Source organism: Oncorhynchus mykiss, chromosome 22 (assembly GCF_013265735.2).
Source record: "Oncorhynchus mykiss isolate Arlee chromosome 22, USDA_OmykA_1.1, whole genome shotgun sequence".
Lineage (NCBI taxonomy): Eukaryota > Metazoa > Chordata > Actinopteri > Salmoniformes > Salmonidae > Oncorhynchus > Oncorhynchus mykiss.
Window position 1 is genome coordinate 16,612,785 of NC_048586.1, and position 18,211 is coordinate 16,630,995.

The 18,211-nt window shown below is 40.1% G+C and overlaps 1 protein-coding gene across 1 annotated transcript; it reads right to left on the reverse strand.

Annotated features, from left to right (window-relative positions):
* Positions 1–9,040: 9,040 nt before the first annotated feature.
* Positions 9,041–13,790, reverse strand: LOC110501502 (T-box brain protein 1-like). Its single transcript, XM_021579114.2, has 6 exons — positions 12,909–13,790; positions 12,456–12,610; positions 12,073–12,194; positions 11,589–11,747; positions 11,364–11,425; positions 9,041–10,737 (listed from the first exon to the last, which is right to left on the reverse strand). Exons 1-6 carry the CDS (start codon positions 13,589–13,591, stop codon positions 9,900–9,902), a joined length of 2,019 nt encoding a protein of 672 aa, XP_021434789.2. The 5' UTR covers positions 13,592–13,790; the 3' UTR covers positions 9,041–9,899.
* Between the last annotated feature and the right edge of the window lie 4,421 nt (positions 13,791–18,211).

Sequence of the window (18,211 nt, forward strand, 5' to 3'; positions counted from 1 at the left end):
TAGCGTGGAGGGACTGTAATAAATACCTGGGCATTTCCTCCCAAATATGTTCTCACTCGCCTATAGTAGGCAACCCAGACTTGCCAAAAGCCCTGAGGGATGCCAACTTTAATCTTTGGCATACTCTAGGAATCAGGACCTTTTCAGACCTATTTCATCAGAAAACCACTACACTGAAATCCTTTCAAGAGCTCTGCACTGAGTTCGATGTGACATGATCCCATTTTTTTTTTAATATCTTCAAATTAGACATGTAATTTCCTCATTTACCTCCAAGTAGAGGTTTAGAACTCAGTTGAATGAAGTTGAAACCCTTCTTGTCACAGCACAATCCATTAAAGGCAAAATATCTTACATCTATAGACTCCTTTCTGAGAAAGGACTATCTGACTATCAGTGATGAGTTATGGGCGGAGGTTTGCAACAGGGTATACTGCACCTCTACTAATGTAAAAATGAAAGAATCTAATTACACATTTTTGTACAAATGTTATTATGCTCCTTTGAGACTCCATAGAATGAAAACAGATATGTCTCCTAACTGTAAAAGATGTACCTCTGAAAGTGGAACCTATATGCATGTATTTTGGAGCTGTAGAGAGATTGCCAGATTCTGTCAATCTATACATACTGCTTCACAGAAAATACTAGAGGTACAGTTTGATATGACCCCGTGTATCTATCTTCTTAATGCCCAGCAGGACTTTGTTCTTGATCCTGACAGAGAACATTTCCTTATGACTATTACATACTTTGCTAAGAAATGTATTATTCTATTGTGGGCCTCTAATACCCCTCCTACATTTAAAATGTGGATTGACCAGATTATTGACTTTCTTTCTCTTGAAAAGCTCACTTATGACCTCCACAAGAGACAGCCCAAGTTTGATAGACTCTGGTCTCCACTATTCAACTATATTTCAAACTGGATACATGTTGTGTAAGGTGCTGTAAAACCTAAAAACGAATTATTGGCTCGTCGTCTCAGCGAAGGCTAGAAATAGCTAATAAGAACCTTGATAGTGCTGCTGCAAGTGTTATATATGTTTTTTTGTGTTTTTTTTACGTATATATATATATATATATATATATATATATATATGTGTATATGTGGGTATGTATGTACATATATATATGCACCAAGGAAAAAATAAAAATAAAAATAAATTATTTTTTAAATCTTTTATTTTAATCATTTAGGCAGGTTACCCTCGCTTCCTTGGGCACAGGGACTATGGTGGTCTCATGTATGCTACAGTGTTTCTTGCCTCAAAGCGAGCATAAAAGGCAGGTACGTATGTATATATATGTATGTGTATATATATATATATATATATATATATATATATATATGTATATGTGGGTATGTATGTACATATATATATGCACCAAGGAAAAAATAAAAATAAAAACGTTTATTATTTTCTTAATCTTTTATTTTAATTGTATTTTTTTTCAAATGTATTATTATTATATTTTTTAAACTTTTTAAAACTTTTTTTTAAGACTGTCACATCTGTGAATGTGGAATGTGTTTTGTTGGTTGATTGAAAAACAAGAAAACTTAATAAAACTTTAAATTGAAAAAAGAAGCCCTCCTGTTCTCCACTCATTACCTGTATTAACTGCACCTGTTTGAACTTGTTACCTGTATAAAAGACACCTGTCCACACACTCAATCAAACAGACTCCAACCTCTCCACAATGGCCAAGACCAGAGAGCTGTGTAAGGACATCAGGGAATGTAAAATTGAAGTTCAAGATGACGGTCAATCATCCTCGGTCTGGGGCTCCATGCAAGATCTCACCTCGTGGGGCATCAATGATCATGAGGAAGGTGAGGGATCAGCCCAGAACTACACGGCAGGACCTGGTCAATGACCTGAAGAGAGCTGGGACCACAGTCTCAAAGATAACCATTAGTAACACACTACGCCGTCATGGATTAAAATCCTGCAGCGCACGCAAGGTCCCCCTGCTCAAGCCAGCGCATGTCCAGCCCCTTCTGAAGTTTGCCAATGACCATCTGGATGATCCAGAGGAGGAATGGGAGAAGGTCATGTGGTCTGATGAGACAAAAATAGAGCTTTTTGGTCTAAACTACACTCGCCGTGTTTGGAGGAAGAAGAAGGATGAGTACAACCCCAAGAACACCATCCCAACCGTGAAGCATGGAGGTGGAAACATCTTTCTTTGGGGATGCTTTTCTGCAAAGGGGACAGGACGACTGCACCGTATTGAGGTGAGGATGGATGGGGCCATGTATCGCGAGTTCTTGGCCAACAACCTCCTTCCCTCAGTAAGAGCATTGAAGATGGGTCGTGGCTGGGTCTTCCAGCATGACAACGACCCGAAACACACAGCCAGGGCAACTAAGGAGTAGCTCCATAAGAAGCATCTCAAGGTCCTGGAGTGGCCTAGCCAGTCTCCAGACCTGAACCCAATAGAAAATATTTGGAGGGAGCTGAAAGTCCGTATTGCCCAGCGACAGCCCCGAAACCTGAAGGTTCTGGAGAAGGTCTATATGGAGGAGTGGGCCGAAATCCCTGCTGCAGTGTGTGCAAACCTGGTCAAGAACTACAGGAAACGTATGATCTCTGTAATTGCAAACAAAGGTTTCTGTACCAAATATTAAGTTCTGCTTTTCTGATGTATCAAATACTTATGTCATGCAATAAAATGCTAATTAATTACTTAAAAATCATACAATGTGATTTTCTGGATTTTTGTTGTAGATTCCGTCTCTCACAGTTGAAGTGTACCTATGATAGAAATTACATACCTCTACATGCTTTGTAAGAAGCAAAATCAGCAGTGTATCAAATACTTGTTCTCCCCACTGTAGGTGTTCCTTTTGTCCAGATGGGAAGGGCAGTGTGGAGTGCGATTGAGATTGCGTCATCTGTGTATCTGTTGGGGTGGAATGCAAATTGGAGTGAGTCTAGGATTTCTGGCATGATAGTGTTGATGTGAGCCATGACCTTTCAAAGCATTTCTAAGCACTTCATGTGGCTACCGACGTGAGTGCTACGGGCGGTAATCATTTAGGCAGGTTACCCTCGCTTCCTTGGGCACAGGGACTATGGTGGTCTGTTTGAAGCATATAGTTATTACAGACTCTGCCAGGAAGAAGTTGAAAATGTCTGTGAAGACATTTGCCACTTGGTCCGCGCATGCTTTGAGTACAAGTCCTGGTAATCCGTCTGGCCCGTGGCTTTGTGAATGTTGACCTTTTTAAAGGTCTTGCCACATCGACTACGGAGAACGTGATCACACAGTCGTCCGGAACAGCTGGCGCTCTCATGTATGCTACAGTGTTTCTTGCCTCAAAGCGAGCATAAAAGGCATTTAGCTCGTCTGGTAGGCTTGCGTCACTGGGCAGCTCGCAGCTGAGTTTCCCTTTGTAGTCCGTAATACCTTTCAAGCCCTGTCACAGCCGACGAGCGTCAGAGCCGGTGTAGTAAGATTCAAGGAGGTGACCAAGTATCTGATGGTCACTCTGACAGAGCTCAAGAGTTCTGCTATGGAGATGGGAGAACCTTCCAGAAGGACAACCATCTCTGCAGCACTCCACCAAACAGGCCTTTATGGTTGAGTGGCCAGACAGAAGCCACTCCTCAGTAAAAGGCACACGACAGCCCGGTTGGCGTTTGCCAAAATGCACCTAAAGGACTCTCAGACCATTACAAACAAGATTATCTGGTCTGATGAAACCAAGATTGCATTATTTGTCCTGAATGCCAAGAGCCACGTCTGGAGGAAACCTGGCACCAACCCACTGTGAAGCATGGTGGTGGCAGCATCATGCTGTGAGAATGTTTTTCAGAGGCAGAGATTGAAAGACTAGTCAGGATCTAGGTAAATATAAACAGAGAAAAGTAAAGAAGATCCTTGATGAAAACCTGCTCCAGAGCATTCAGGACCTCAGACTGGGGGGGAAGGGTCACCTTCCAACAGGACAATGACCCTAAACACACAGCCAAGACAACGCAGGAGTGGCTTCAGGACAAGTCTCTGAATGTTCTTGAGTGGCCCATTCAGAGCCCGGATCGAACATCTCTGGAGAGACCTGAAAATAGCTGTGCAACAACGCTCCCCATCCAACCTGACAAAGCTTGAGAGGATCTGCAGAGAAGAATGGGAGAAACTCCTCAAAAACAGATGTGTCAAGCTTTTAGCATCATACCCAAGAAGACTCGAGACTGTAATTGCTGCCAAAGGGGCTTCAACAAAGTACTGAGTAAAGGGCCTGAATATTTATGGAAATGTGGTATTTCAGTAGTTTTTTTTTATTTTTATAAATTTGCAAAAATCTATAGACACTTGTTTTTGCTTTGTCATTGTGGGGTATTGTGTGTAGATTGATGAGGGGAAAAAATATTTAATCTATTTTTAAATAAGGCTGTAACATTACAAAATGTGTAAAACGTCAAGGGGTCTGAATGCTTTCCGAATGCACTGTATATATAAAGTTGAAGTCGGAAGTTTACATACACCTTAGCCAAATATATTTAAACTCAGTTTTTCACAATTCCTCACATTTAAGCCTAGTAAAAAAATCCCCCACCTTATTTTAAGAATGTGAAATGTCAGAATAATGGTAGAGACAATTATTTATTTCAGCTTTTATTTCTTTCATCACATTCCCAGTGGTTCAGAAGTTTACATACACTCAATTAGTATTTGGTAGCATTGCCTTTAAATTGTTTAACTTGGGTCAAACGTTTCGGGTAGCCTTCCACAAGCTTCCCACAATAAGTTGGGTGAATTTTGGCCCATTCCTCCTGACAGAGCTGGTGTAACTGAGTCAGGTTTGTAGGCCTTCTTGCTCGCACATGCTTTTTCAGTTCTGCCCACAAATTTTCTAATGGATTGAGGTCAGGGGTTTGGGATGGCCACTCCAATACCTTGACTTTGTTGTCCTTAAGCCATTTTACCACAGCTTTGGAAGTATGCTTGGAGTCATTGTCTATTTGGAAGACTCATTTGCAACCAAGCTTTAACTGATGTCTTGAGATGTTGCTTCAATATATACACATACTTTTCCACCCTCATGATGCCATCTATTATGTTAAGTGCACCAGTCCCTCCTGCAGCAAAGCACCCCCACAACATGATGCTACCACCCCCGTGCTTCACGGTTGGGGTGGTGTTCTTCGGCTTGCAAGCCTCTCCCTTTTTCCTCCAAACATAACAATGGTCATTATGGCCAAACAGTTCTATTTTTGTTTCATCAGACCACAGGACATTTCTCCTAAAAGTACAACTTTTGTCCCCATGTGCAGTTGCAAACAGTAGTCTGGCTTTTTTATGACGGTTTTGGAGCAGTGGCTTCTTCCTTGCTGAGCGGCCTTTCAGGTTATGTCGATATAAGACTTGTTTTACTGTGGATACAGATACTTTTGTACCTGTTTCCTCCAGCATCTTCACAAGGTCCTTTGCTGTTGTTCTGGGATTGATTTGCACTTTTCGCACCAAAGTACGTTCATCTCTAGGAGACAGATCGCGTCTCCTTCCTGAGCGGTATGTCGGCTGCATGGTCCCATGGTGTTTATACCTGCATACTATTGTTTGTACAGATGAACGTGGTACCTTCAGGCGTTTGTAAATTGCTCCCAAGGATGAACCAGACTTGTGGAGATCCACAATTTTTTTTCTGAGGTCTTTGGATTTTCCCATGATGTCAAGCAAATAGGCACTGAGTTTGAAGGTAGGCCTTGAAATACATCCGCAGGTACACCTCCAATTTACTCAAATGATGTCAATTAGCCTATCAGAAGCTTCTAAAACCATTACATAATTTTCTATATTTTTCCAAGCTGTTTCAAGGCACAGTCAACTTAGTTTATGTAAACGTCTAACTCACTGGAATTGTGATACAGTTAATTATAAGTGAAATAATCTGTCTGTAAACAATTGTTGGAAAAATTACTTGTGTCATGCACAAAGTGAATGTCCTAACTGACTTGCCAAAACTATAGTTTGTTAACAAGAAATTTGTGGAGAGGTGAAAAACTAGTTTTAATGACTCCAACCTAAGTGTATGTAAACTTACGACTTCAACTGTATATAGTCTGGACACACCTACTCATTCAAGGGGTTTTCTTTAGTTGCACTATTTTCTACATTGTAGTATTATAGCGAAGACATCAAAACTATGAAATAGCACATATGGAAACATGTAGTAACCAAAAATGTTAAGCAAATCAAAATAGATTTTAGATTTTAGATTCTTCAAAGTAGCCACCCTTTTCCTTGATGACAGCTTTGCACACTCTTGGTATTCTCTCAACCAACTTCACCTGGAATGCTTTTCCAACAGTCTTGAAGGAGTTCCCACATATGCTGAGCACTTTTCCTTCACTCTGCGGTCCAACTGATTCCATTTAATCTCAATTGGGTTGAAGTTGGGTGATTGTGGAGGCCAGGTCATCTGATGCAGCACTCCATCACTCTCCTTCTTGGTCAAATAGCCCTTACACAGCCTGAAGGCGTGTTGGGTCATTGTCCTGTTGAAAAACAAATGATAGTCCCACTAACCGCAAACTCCTCTGAACAGTTGATGATGAGATGTGTCTGTTACTTGAATTCTGTGAAGCTTTTATTTGGGCTGCAATTTCTGAGGTAAAGTTAACTCTAATTAACTTTTCCTCAGCAGCAGAAGTAATTCTGGGTCTTCCTTTCCTGTGGCGGTCCTCATGAGAGCCAGTTTCATCATTGTGCTTGATGGTTTTTGCAACTGCACTTGAAGAAACTTTCAAAGTTCTTGACATTTTCCGGATTGACTGATCTTCGTGTCTTGAAATAATTATGGACTGTCGTTTCTCTTTGCTTATTTGAGCTGTTCTTGCCATAATATGGACTTGGTCTTTTAGCAAATAGGGCTATCTTCTGTATACCACCCCTACCTTGTCACAACACAAGTGATTGGGCTCAAACGCATTAAAAAGGAAAGACATTACACAAATTAACTTTTGACAAGGCACACCTGTTAATTGAAATGCATTCCAGGTGACTACCTCATGAAGCTGGTTGATAGAATGCCAAGAGTGTGCAAAGCTGTCATCAAGGCAAAAGGTGGCTACATTGAAGAATCTCAAATATAAAATGTATTTTGATTTGTTTAACACTTTTTTGGTTACTTTATGATGCCATGTGTTACAGTGGGGCAAAAAAGTATTTAGTCAGCCACCAATTGTGCAAGTTCTCCCACTTAAAAAAAATGAGAGAGGCCTGTAATTTTCATCATAAGTACACTTCAACTATGACAGACAAAATGAGGAAAAAAAATCCTGAAAATCACATTGTAGGATTTTTAATGAATTTATTTGCAAATTATGGTGGAAAATAAGTATTTGGTCACCTACAAACAAGCAATATTTCTGGCTCTCACAGACCTGTAACTTCTTCTTTAAGAGGCTCCTCTGTCCTCCACTCGTTACCTGTGTTAATGGCACCTGTTTGAACTTGTTATCAGTATAAAGGACACCTGTCCACAACCTCAAACAGTCACACTCCAAACTCCACTATGGCCAAGACCAAAGAGCTGTCAAAGGACACCAGAAAAAAAATTGTAGACCTGCACCAGGCTGGGAAGACTGAATCTGCAATAGGTAAGCAGCTTGGTTTGAAGAAATCAACTGTGGGAGCAATTATTAGGAAATGGAAGACATACAAGACCACTGATAATTTCCCTCGATCTGGGGCTCCATGCAAGATCTCACCCTGTGGGGTCAAAATGATAACAAGAACGGTGAGCAAAAATCCCAGAACCACACGGGGGGACCTAGTGAATGACCTGCAGAGAGCTGGGACCAAAGTAACAAAGCCTACCATCAGTAACATACTACGCCGCCAGGGACTCAAATCCTGCAGTGCCAGACGTGCCCCCCTGCTTAAGCCAGTACATGTCCAGGCCCGAAGTTTGCTAGAGAGCATTTGGATGATCCAGAAGAAGATTGGGAGAATGTCATATGGTCAGATGAAACCAAAATATAACTTTTTGGTAAAATCTCAACTCGTCGTGTTTGGAGGACAAAGAATGCTGAGTTGCATCCAAAGAACACCATACCTACTGTGAAGCATGGGGGTGGAAACATCATGCTTTGGGGCTGTTTTTCTGCAAAGGGACCAGGACAACTGATCCGTGTAAAGGAAAGAATGAATGGGGCCATGTATCGTGAGATTTTGAGTGAAAACCTCCTTCCATCAGCAAGGGCATTGAAGATGAAACGTGGCTGGGTCTTTCAGCATGACAATGATCCCAAACACACCGTCCAGTCAACGAAGGAGTGGCTTCGTAAGAAGCATTTCAAGGTCTCCAGATCTCAACCCCATAGAAAATCTTTGGAGGGAGTTGAAAGTCTGTGTTGCTCAGCAACAGCCCCAAAACATCACTGCTCTAGAGGAGATCTGCATGGAGGAATGGGACAAAATACCAGCAACAGTGTGTGAAAACCTTGTGAAGACTTACAGAAAACGTTTGACCTCTGTCATTGCCAACAAAGGGTATATAACAAATTATTGAGATAAACTTTTGTTATTGACCAAATACTTATTTTCCACCATAATTTGCAAATAAATTCATTAAAAATCCTACAATGTGATTTTCTGGATTTTTTTTTATTCTCATTTTGTCTGTCATAGTTGAAGTGTACCTATGATGAAAATTACAGGCATCTCTCATCTTTTTAAGTGGGAGAACTTGCACAATTGGTGGCTGACTAAATACTTTTTTGCCCCACTGTATATACATTTCAGTTAAAAATACAATGAACAAAACATAGACCACATATAGCCTCTCTCTGATATGCATGCTTACCTTGCATTTCCGCATAATTTTGCACCTTTTGGGAAAGTCGTCCAGGCCCTCCACTACCCTCTGTACCAGCCTCGTTAGGCTATGGTCCCTGCTCTTTTATACCGGTGACCTGTAGGCCAATCAATATGAACTTGAGCCACAAAAATTCATTATTTCATCATTGGTACATGCATAGGCTAGTTTGGATTTAGAAAGATGATAGCTTCTTGCTCCAGGTAATTAGCTTTTATATCGTTTATTGCAATGAAGCACATTACAGCAGATACAGAAGCTTCCACATAAAACACAAGCTATAAAAAAAAATGATGGATGGTCAGAGAAAGACTTGAAAATTACATGTTTTTTCTCTTAGTAATGTAGTAAAAATTACACTATATTAACATGTATAACGTTTATTACCACACCTATAAGGAATGTCTGTCTTATTTTGTGTTTGATCAAATGGCTGTGTCCTCAAATGTCTAACATCTGATTGTTTTCTACGGACACTGATTGAACATTATGGGCAAAGAGTACTACAATGGGAACATAAATAATTAGGCTACATGTACTCAGATCTCACTCTGTTACACAACGAAATAGCCATCATAGACTCTCTCTCCATCGTTTAAAAAAAAATCACATTGTATGAGATCACTTGACTATATCATAGGCCTACGATGTGCGTTTTTAAAACACAACTAACAACGATTTCTATTCTTCAGAATCTTACAAATCAATTAAATAGTTTACAATCATTTCACAATATCACAAAATGGTTAAATAGCTTATTATGTACATCATTTTCATAATTACAATAGACAATAGCTGTTGATTAAAACTAGTTTAAATTAAATAAATAGGCATTTAGGCCTTCAGCTATTATATAGCAAACTAATCATGTTAAATGTAAACGTCGCCTAAATTTTCCCAGTAGGCCTATGCGCTACAAGCCGACATTTTTTAAACGTTCGTCAATATTGGTCCAAGACAGGGTGTGCATTATAACTGATCGGCCTATTAGTTGGATATTATCAGTTGCATATAAAGATAGATTAATCTAAATAGAACCCCCCCCCCCCCCCCGTTTTGTGGTTGTTTAACTGTGTGGATAGAAACTATAGTAACCAATGTCCTTAACGCAATTTTTCTCACACTCTCTTGGAGGCAAGATCTCCGATTTCAACGGGGACACTGTTTCCGAAACCGGTGTGGCAGACGGTGAAATTCTTCTCCTTTTAGCTTGCTCAAAGATACCAGAATCACTTGAATCAATCGACTTGATTGAAGACGGCGTCTCTATCCAGCTGGATTCGGATAAGTCTTTTGATTTTGCCTCGTTAGACCCTCCGTTGGGTGACCTTTCTGTTGGGATGGTGTCCGCGTTATCAACCAGGTAGTTGGACGTGCCTGTTCTGCCAACAGAATTTGTTGGCCAGCAAGAGAGCACAGAGCTAGACTTACTGCAGTACTGGGGTGGTGTGTGTGTGCCCCAGCCGGAAGGGTCGGCATAGTAACCTAGAGGTCTGTTTGAGCACCCTGTAGTGGGCAGTGGAAGTGTCTTTACTCCAGCTGCTGCATAGGACAGCAGGGTGGCCGCGTTACCGGCAAAATCAGCAGCCGCGGCAGCATCGTATGGCGAGGCGGCAAAGTCCAGTCGGTTATTGGCAGGGTTGACAAACCATCGCTGCGGGGATGCAACTGTGGGCTCTTCGGTTTGTTGCGGGGATAGCAAGCTGTTACTAAGTGGGACGCTGCGGTCCGTGCCAGGTCCAGTCCCTACGCCAGGGTGAAAGCGAGATTTGGCATAACTGCTGACAAATTGGTCCTGTAGGAAAGAACCAGCCATGGCATATCTCGCACCAGGCATGATCTGAGAGCGAGGCGAGTCACCCGGTGATGGTGTTAACCGGTCAATGTCGCAACCTGTGTAGACACTGAAAAGACGAGGAAGAAACAGACAAACAAATTATGAATCACCATGGGCTAAGGTTGTCACTGCCAATGTGATGTGCAAGAATGGAACAAACTTTGTTCATGACTCATTTGATAAAAATGCTGAATAAACTATGTTTTTGGAGAGGGAACATCAAGCAAATAAATGTAAAAAAATGTCGTGATAAAATTGTCACCATTTTATAATGTGCTAATATATTGGATTGTATAAAGGCCTACTCCAAAATATAATGCTTACCCACTGGGTACAGACGTCAATTACACTTCAAGTCCACGTTGGTTCAACGTAATTTCGATGAAATACATGGAAACAACGTTGATTGAACGAGTGTGTGCCTAGTGGGTATGATCAAATGTGTCCCCATTGACATTCAATAACATTTTAATTTTGATCAACGAGGACACAAAATAATGTTTTCCTGCCAGTTAAATGTATTTACATTTCAATTGAACACGAGCAAAAAAAATATGAGGTAGCCTATGCTACACTCCATGTACATAAACTCTATAATTTGTATTGCCTCGGAGAGAAGAGGAACCAAACGAATCAAACTGTTTCATAACGAGAAGGGATCAAGAACAAATAATAAATGGCAAATAGTCTTACGTGTCATAGTTGTCCCGAAATCCTTTAGCAAATGGATTGTGGTCGATTTTTAGCTGGGTAATCTGCACACAAAAACAAGTATGAAGATTTTAGTAATAGTTGCATGTAGTTGTTTATTCCTAATTACGTTGCAAATCCGAATATGCCAAACGAATTGTGTCTTTCGATAGGCAACAATACTAGAATACTTAACGAATGGAAATATCATCAATCAGATTCTCTTACATCGGTATTCTGGTAAGCTGTGACTGCGATGAACTGTGTTTCTGGGAAGGTGAACGTCTGTACTCTTCCAGGTTGGCTGGAGTCCTCGGTTCCGTCTTCGTTGACTTCCACCACATGGAGCCTGGGCTGGTACTTGTGAAGCGATTGTAGAACTACCATCTGGAGGTAGACAAGTAAGGAAGAGATTTCATGACCACTGTCAATTTCGACCTACATTTGGAGCCAATAAGCCATGATGTAGGCTAAATGACCCAAACTGAAGACAGGGTATGGCTTTCGTTTTTTATGACATTTCCTGAAAACCATTTTTTTGGACTTTTGATGGTGATGTATCATTGGAGAAAGACCTAATAAATAGTGTGTAATAACTGCATAAGGTGTGCGCAACAAACTCTCTCCATGCACACCCTCAATAGTTAATTCAGGGTCTTTCAAAGTCTCTGATCATATTATTTTACGTTTATAAAACAAGGTCCTAGCTGACCTGTCCGGTGTTGTTTGAGCCTCCTTTATTGTTCGTTAATTTCAGCTTCCCAAATGAGATTTCTTGGCGCATCCAGTGCGCACCGGTGTTTGGAGAGTCAGGGTGCATGTACACCCTGTTTCCTGTGGAAAACAAAGAAATGACATAGCCTACATTGAAATGCGTTGTTTTTACAAAATATCATACACATCACAATATTGATTTTCAATTACATTAATTCGATGATATCATTTTGTGATTGTATTAGCCTAATGTTGCGTGTTAGCTTGGAACGGCTGAATCAATTTAAGATGATTCTTCTTTTTATAATATAAACTACTCTTAATTATCAACCATTATCATCACTGTATTATTCACAGAGATGTAGAGGAACGTAGGCCTACCTGTGACATTGGTGTCCGCTTTGCCACATGGTACCCACTTGCCACCTTGGAATCGCCAGTGATTTGGATCAGCAAGAATAACATCCACAAATATGTTGTAGTGCGCCGTCGGATCCAGACCAGAAATGTTGAAACTCAAAAAGGGGAACATTCGTCTGCAGGTAATAATTAAAAATATGTCAATAATATTTGGTCAAGATCGGTGTAAATGTCCTGCATAATAGACCCTGTCCAACATTTGGTGATTTACCCAATTTGAAAGTATTACTGCAACAATTCAAGAAAAACATAGTCAGTTAATTTTTTTAATTTGTAATTTATAATAAAGGCAATATATTGAACGAATTACAATTGCAATGCCCTTCCTTATTTAAAACAAATCGGACGCATGCGTATTACTTCACAAGCTATACCAAAATTGTGATTAAAATTAATGTAGCTGAGAATACCTACCGTCCTTGTTTGGTGATTATCATCTCTGTTTGATGTCTGTGAAACTTCAGCCACAGGGCCCTGTTGCACAGATACACCTGCGCTTTCCCAGGCAGCAGCCCAGCTTGCGCCGAGGAAAACTGGTAGAACGCCCCTCCTTGATAAGTGTGTCCATACTGTTGTGCGTATGGGTAACCCGCGGTTGGGTACCCTTGCGGAGAGCTGTTGGTCAGAAGACTATTGTACGCTCCATTAGTGATGACTGGATGGTGGGCCAAATAACGACTCGGACTCCCGATAGAAAAAGCCGGGTGCGCTGGTCCATGTTGACTCGGATAGGGGAACATAGTACTTGGAGTTGCTGAGACTGACTGTGGTTGGCTAGATTGCGAAAGGGTATACCTTTCTCCTGTAGATCCATCGAAATTATGACGAATTTCAGAGACTCCGTGGAGATCAGGAGAGAGTTTACCTCTCTGGACGTCCCCTGATGCGTCCTTGGAGTCGGGGAAATTGTCAGCCTCTGACTGGTTCGTCATCCCCCTGGAATTTTTTTTCAGAGTTGAACTTCTCTCCAGGTTGTCACTAGCAGATATAATAGGATGGTCGTGCAAGGATAGCTCAGATCCATCGGAGCTTGGGTAGCCACTGCCCACATTCAGACATTTCTTGGAGAGCCCACTAGTGCAATTCTCGAGCTGCATAGCTCTCAACACTATTAACGCAAACTATATGGAATCGCAAGCTTTTGTTCACTCCTAACTCTATATAAGACACGCAAAAAAATCGCCTTCCTATGTTTTCAGTCACCTTGAGTAAGAGCAAGTGAGCCAATTGACACTATCCTGCAATCAGGAAGGTTTTGCTATTCATCACTCTTCATGCATTGCTAATGAAACAACTATTGCTATTGGTTAGCTCAAGACAATAATTTAATTAGACAGCTCTTAATTAGGATAATCATGAGGGCTTTGCCCATAAACCCAATTTGCTTTCAGAGACAATCAGCCAGTCCTTATTTGATAACATTTTACTTTATGTGATATATTTGTGTAGATATCACACCAATGTTAATTGTTTATTATCTTAATGATGCATTGCCACATGCTCATATAAATATCAACAAAAATAGGCCGGAATCATAGTTACGTTTTTCCTCTGTATATTTCGACATTATTATGGGAAATATGCGTTATTTACCTATTCATCTGGTAAGAGTGGCAAAGTGTGTCTACCGGAGAAACAAAAATATATTATGAACATACCAAAGGTGACAAGCAATGACAGGCAGTGCACTTCATGCTTTAAAATGTTTGTGATAGCGTGAAATGATGCCGTTCCTCTGAAATGTGTTTATGAGTCTCAAGGCAGGTAAATATTTCATTATACTGGACCAAAGTTATGAATCAGAGCACTCATAACAATGAGTGAGTGAGTGCAATGACAAATAAAATAAAAAACACCATCAAAATCAGCAAGAATGGGGGAAAAAACACCAATAAAATAACGTTATGAAAGTAATTTTGTTCAATGATGTTATAACACAGCACTATTATTATTAAAAGAGTCGACTCTTGAGTTTCATTGTTTGATTAGCAGTTATAGGCCTAATTAATAATACACAGGGAAAAAAGGGAAAATCTGATATTCCTCTAAAAATATTTCTGCATTAAAGGTCGATTTCATCTAATCATTTTGACTGTTTTTCCGTATGAGAGCTTCATTGATGTGCATGGGCAGTGTGACAGCGTCATTGGATAAAATCCAACCTGAACGTTGTGGTCCAGACTGAGCCAAGACGATGCTGTGTCTTGCTTTACAAGGCTGGCAAAACTCCAACTACTTACTTATTGACTGAAATACATTATAGGTTATCCAAATGTGAGATGTAGACCAATATTTTGTATGTAAATGTCTCTTTGGAAACTCAGGCGATTAATAATTTTTTGAAGAGGATAAATAAATAAAAAACGTTAAAGCTCCATATCAACACTGATATTTGTTTGCTGTTTGGCTGACATAATTTCCTCCTCAACAGCTAGATTTAGAGAACTCAACTCAGTAACCATCATGTGCAGCGTTCACATTTGTGTATTAATCTTACACATTAAGTTATCTATTTAGGAGATTTTGAGCGGTTCTGGCCCGTTTCCGACTGACATTTTTGTGTACAGAGCACTCGGTGAGTGACGCAACATCAATTGCCGTGCACTCCGTGAAAGCTCTGGTTGTCCCGCTTCGCATGACGCTCTCTGCTCTCGTCTGAGATACAGTATGTGAAATCTCACACCATGATAAATATTTGCATAGAGAGCGACATGTCACATTTTCTGGCCTATCCAGACAAAGGATCGACTTCCTCTGGCGGTGACCCTTGCATCTCCGTTTACAATAAGGCATATGAGGGATTTCAAATGGAGAGCCTGGCAATTGCAGAAAAAGCAGCATCATCTAGCTTGGATATAGTCAATTGGATTTAGAGCTCTAAATATGCAAAACTACAACATCATTTTGTAGAATTGAAACAATTCCACTTTCTCTTCGTCACAGAGGGATGAAATCACATAGTGCTTAAAGCTGAAGTTATAATGAGTTAGCAGGCATTTGAATGCTGGAGCGACTGGTAGTTTGGTGGTTAGAGCGTTGGGCTAGTAACCGAAAGGTCGCTGGATCATAATTCCCGAGATTACAAGGTAAACAAAACCTGTCGTTCTTCCCCTGAACAAGGCAGTTAATTAACCGACTGTTCCCTGGTAGGCCGTCATTGTAAATAAGAATATGTTCTTAACTGACTTGCCTAGCTAGTTAAAATTTGATTTAAAAAAATGGCGTCTGGGGTTGCTGGACAGAACATTTTATTTCATCAATTCAATTAAATGGGGACAATTTTGTACAGTCACTAAGTATGAACATATTTATTTTACTGTTATAAGAAAGATTAAATAAGTCGTTTATAAATTTGATTGTTACTATATTTTGAAACCACTTAATTCATTTCAAGCCCACTTTTGTAGAAAAGGTAAAAAATTATATATGTGTTTTCATATTTTCATCATATTTTTTATACTGTGTATAAAGCTTTTGTCCTCAAAAGTGAGTAATATAACTATTTTTACTAGAAAGGTGCAATTTTAATATTTCTGGCAGTATAAGCATTACATTTAAGTCATTTAGCAGACACTCTTATCCAGGGCAACTTGCAGGAGCTTTGCTCAAGGGCACATCAACAGATTTACAGTTGAAGTCGGAAGTTTACATACACCTTAGCCAAATACATTTAAACTCAGTTTTTTTTTTTTTTTTTTTTTACAATTCCTGACATTTAATCCTAGTAAACATTCCCTGTTTTAGGTCAATTAGGATCACCACTTTATTTTAAGAATGTGAAATGTCAAAATAAGAATAGAGAATGATTTATTTCAGCTTTTATTTATTTCATCACATTCCCAGTGGGTCAGATGTTTACATACACTCAAATAGTATTTGGTAGCATTGCCTTTAAATTGTTTAACTTTTTGGGTAGCCTTCCACAAGCTTCCCACAATAAGTTAGGTGCATTTTGGCCCAATCCTCCTGACAGAGCTGGTGTAACTGAGTCAGGTTTGTAGGCCTCCTTGCTCGCACATGCTTTTTCTGTTCTGTCCACAATTTTTCTATGGGATTGAGGTCAGGGCTTTGTGATGGCCACTCCAATACCTTGACTTTGTTGTCCTTAAGCCATTTTGCCAGAACTTTGGAAGTATGCTTGGGGTCATTGTCCATTTGGAAGACCCATTTGCGACCAAGCTTTAACTTAACTGATGTCTTGAAGTGCAGCAAAGCACCCAAACAACATGATGCTGCCACCCCTGTGCTTCACGGTTGGGATGGTGTTCTTCGACTTGCAAGCCTCCCCCTTTTTCCTCCTAACATAACGATGGTCATTATGGCCAAACAGTTCTATTTTTGTTTCATCAGACCAGAGGACATTTCTCCAAAAAGTACAATCTTTGTCCCCATGAGCAGTTGCAAACCGTAGTCTGTCTTTTTTATGGCGGTTTTGGAGCAGTGGCTTCTTCCTTGCTGAGCGGCCTTTCAGGTTATGTCGATATAGGACTTGTTTTACAATGGATAAAGATACTTTTGTACCCCTTTCCTCCAGCATCTTCACAAGGTCCTTTGCTGTTGTTCTGGGATTGATTTGCATTTCTCATTTCTCCACAGGTACACCTCCAATTGACTCAAATTATGTCAATTAGCCTATCAGAAGCTTCTAAAGCCATGTATTTTCTATAATTTTCTAAGCTGTTTAAAATGCACAGTCAACTTAGTGTATGTAAACTTCTGACCCACTGGAATTGTGATACAGTGAATTATAAATGAAATTATAAATGAAATAATTCGTCTGTAAACAATTGTTGGAAAAATTACTTGTGTCATGCACAAAGTAGTTGTCCTAACCGACTTGCCAAAACTATAGTTTGTTAACAAGAAATTTGTGAAGTGGTTGAAAAACAATCTAAGTGTACGTAAACTTCCGACTTCAACTGTATCACCTAGTCGGCTCAGCTACGGGCCCAACATTCCCAACCTCTTGGCTACCTGCCGCCCATAACTAGGTATTGTTTATGGCCCATGATAAATAATTACTTTTGTGTATGTCTATTTAGGTGTAAATGTACATTTTGACATTACATTTAACTCAAAGGGATCAGCACAACCAACTGATAATATTTTTTTAGTGCTGGGTGATCCCAGCGTCTCTATCACGATGGTACAGTTTAGCTTTTGGTAGGTCCTTGGTAGTCTTGAAGTCCTAGCAAATTCAGCAAATGCATTTCTCTTCTCTCTTACATGATAGGTGGGGAAACACAATGTGAACAATCAGATGGAGTGCTGTGGAGCTGCATGGTTCAATACCATTGCTACAGGCCAAGGCAGTTGACTAGTGATAGTGAGAGGATGAGCTACTAATAACTGAAATGGCGTATTGGCGGCAATCAATAAAGTTTGACTGAAGTAAATTAAACAGAATACTTTTGAATTATACAACTTCCCTGTTTTCTTCAGTCATCAACATTATATTTCAGGGGGAAAACAGCCGAGCTTGAAATAAAGCATAAAGCATAAAGCATCAGTATACTGAACACACATAAATGTTGTATTCTGTTTCAATAAAGTTGCATAAAGTGTGTGTTAGAACCTTAAACAAGCCAAATTGAATGGTGCAGAAGAAGCCCCCATCTCTGATAGTGGGGTTTCCAGTAGAGGCTAGAGGCGTTGTATTCTAATGAAGAGCTGCGCATCTATGAAGCTAACAAGAGAGGTCATTACAGCAGGGCAAT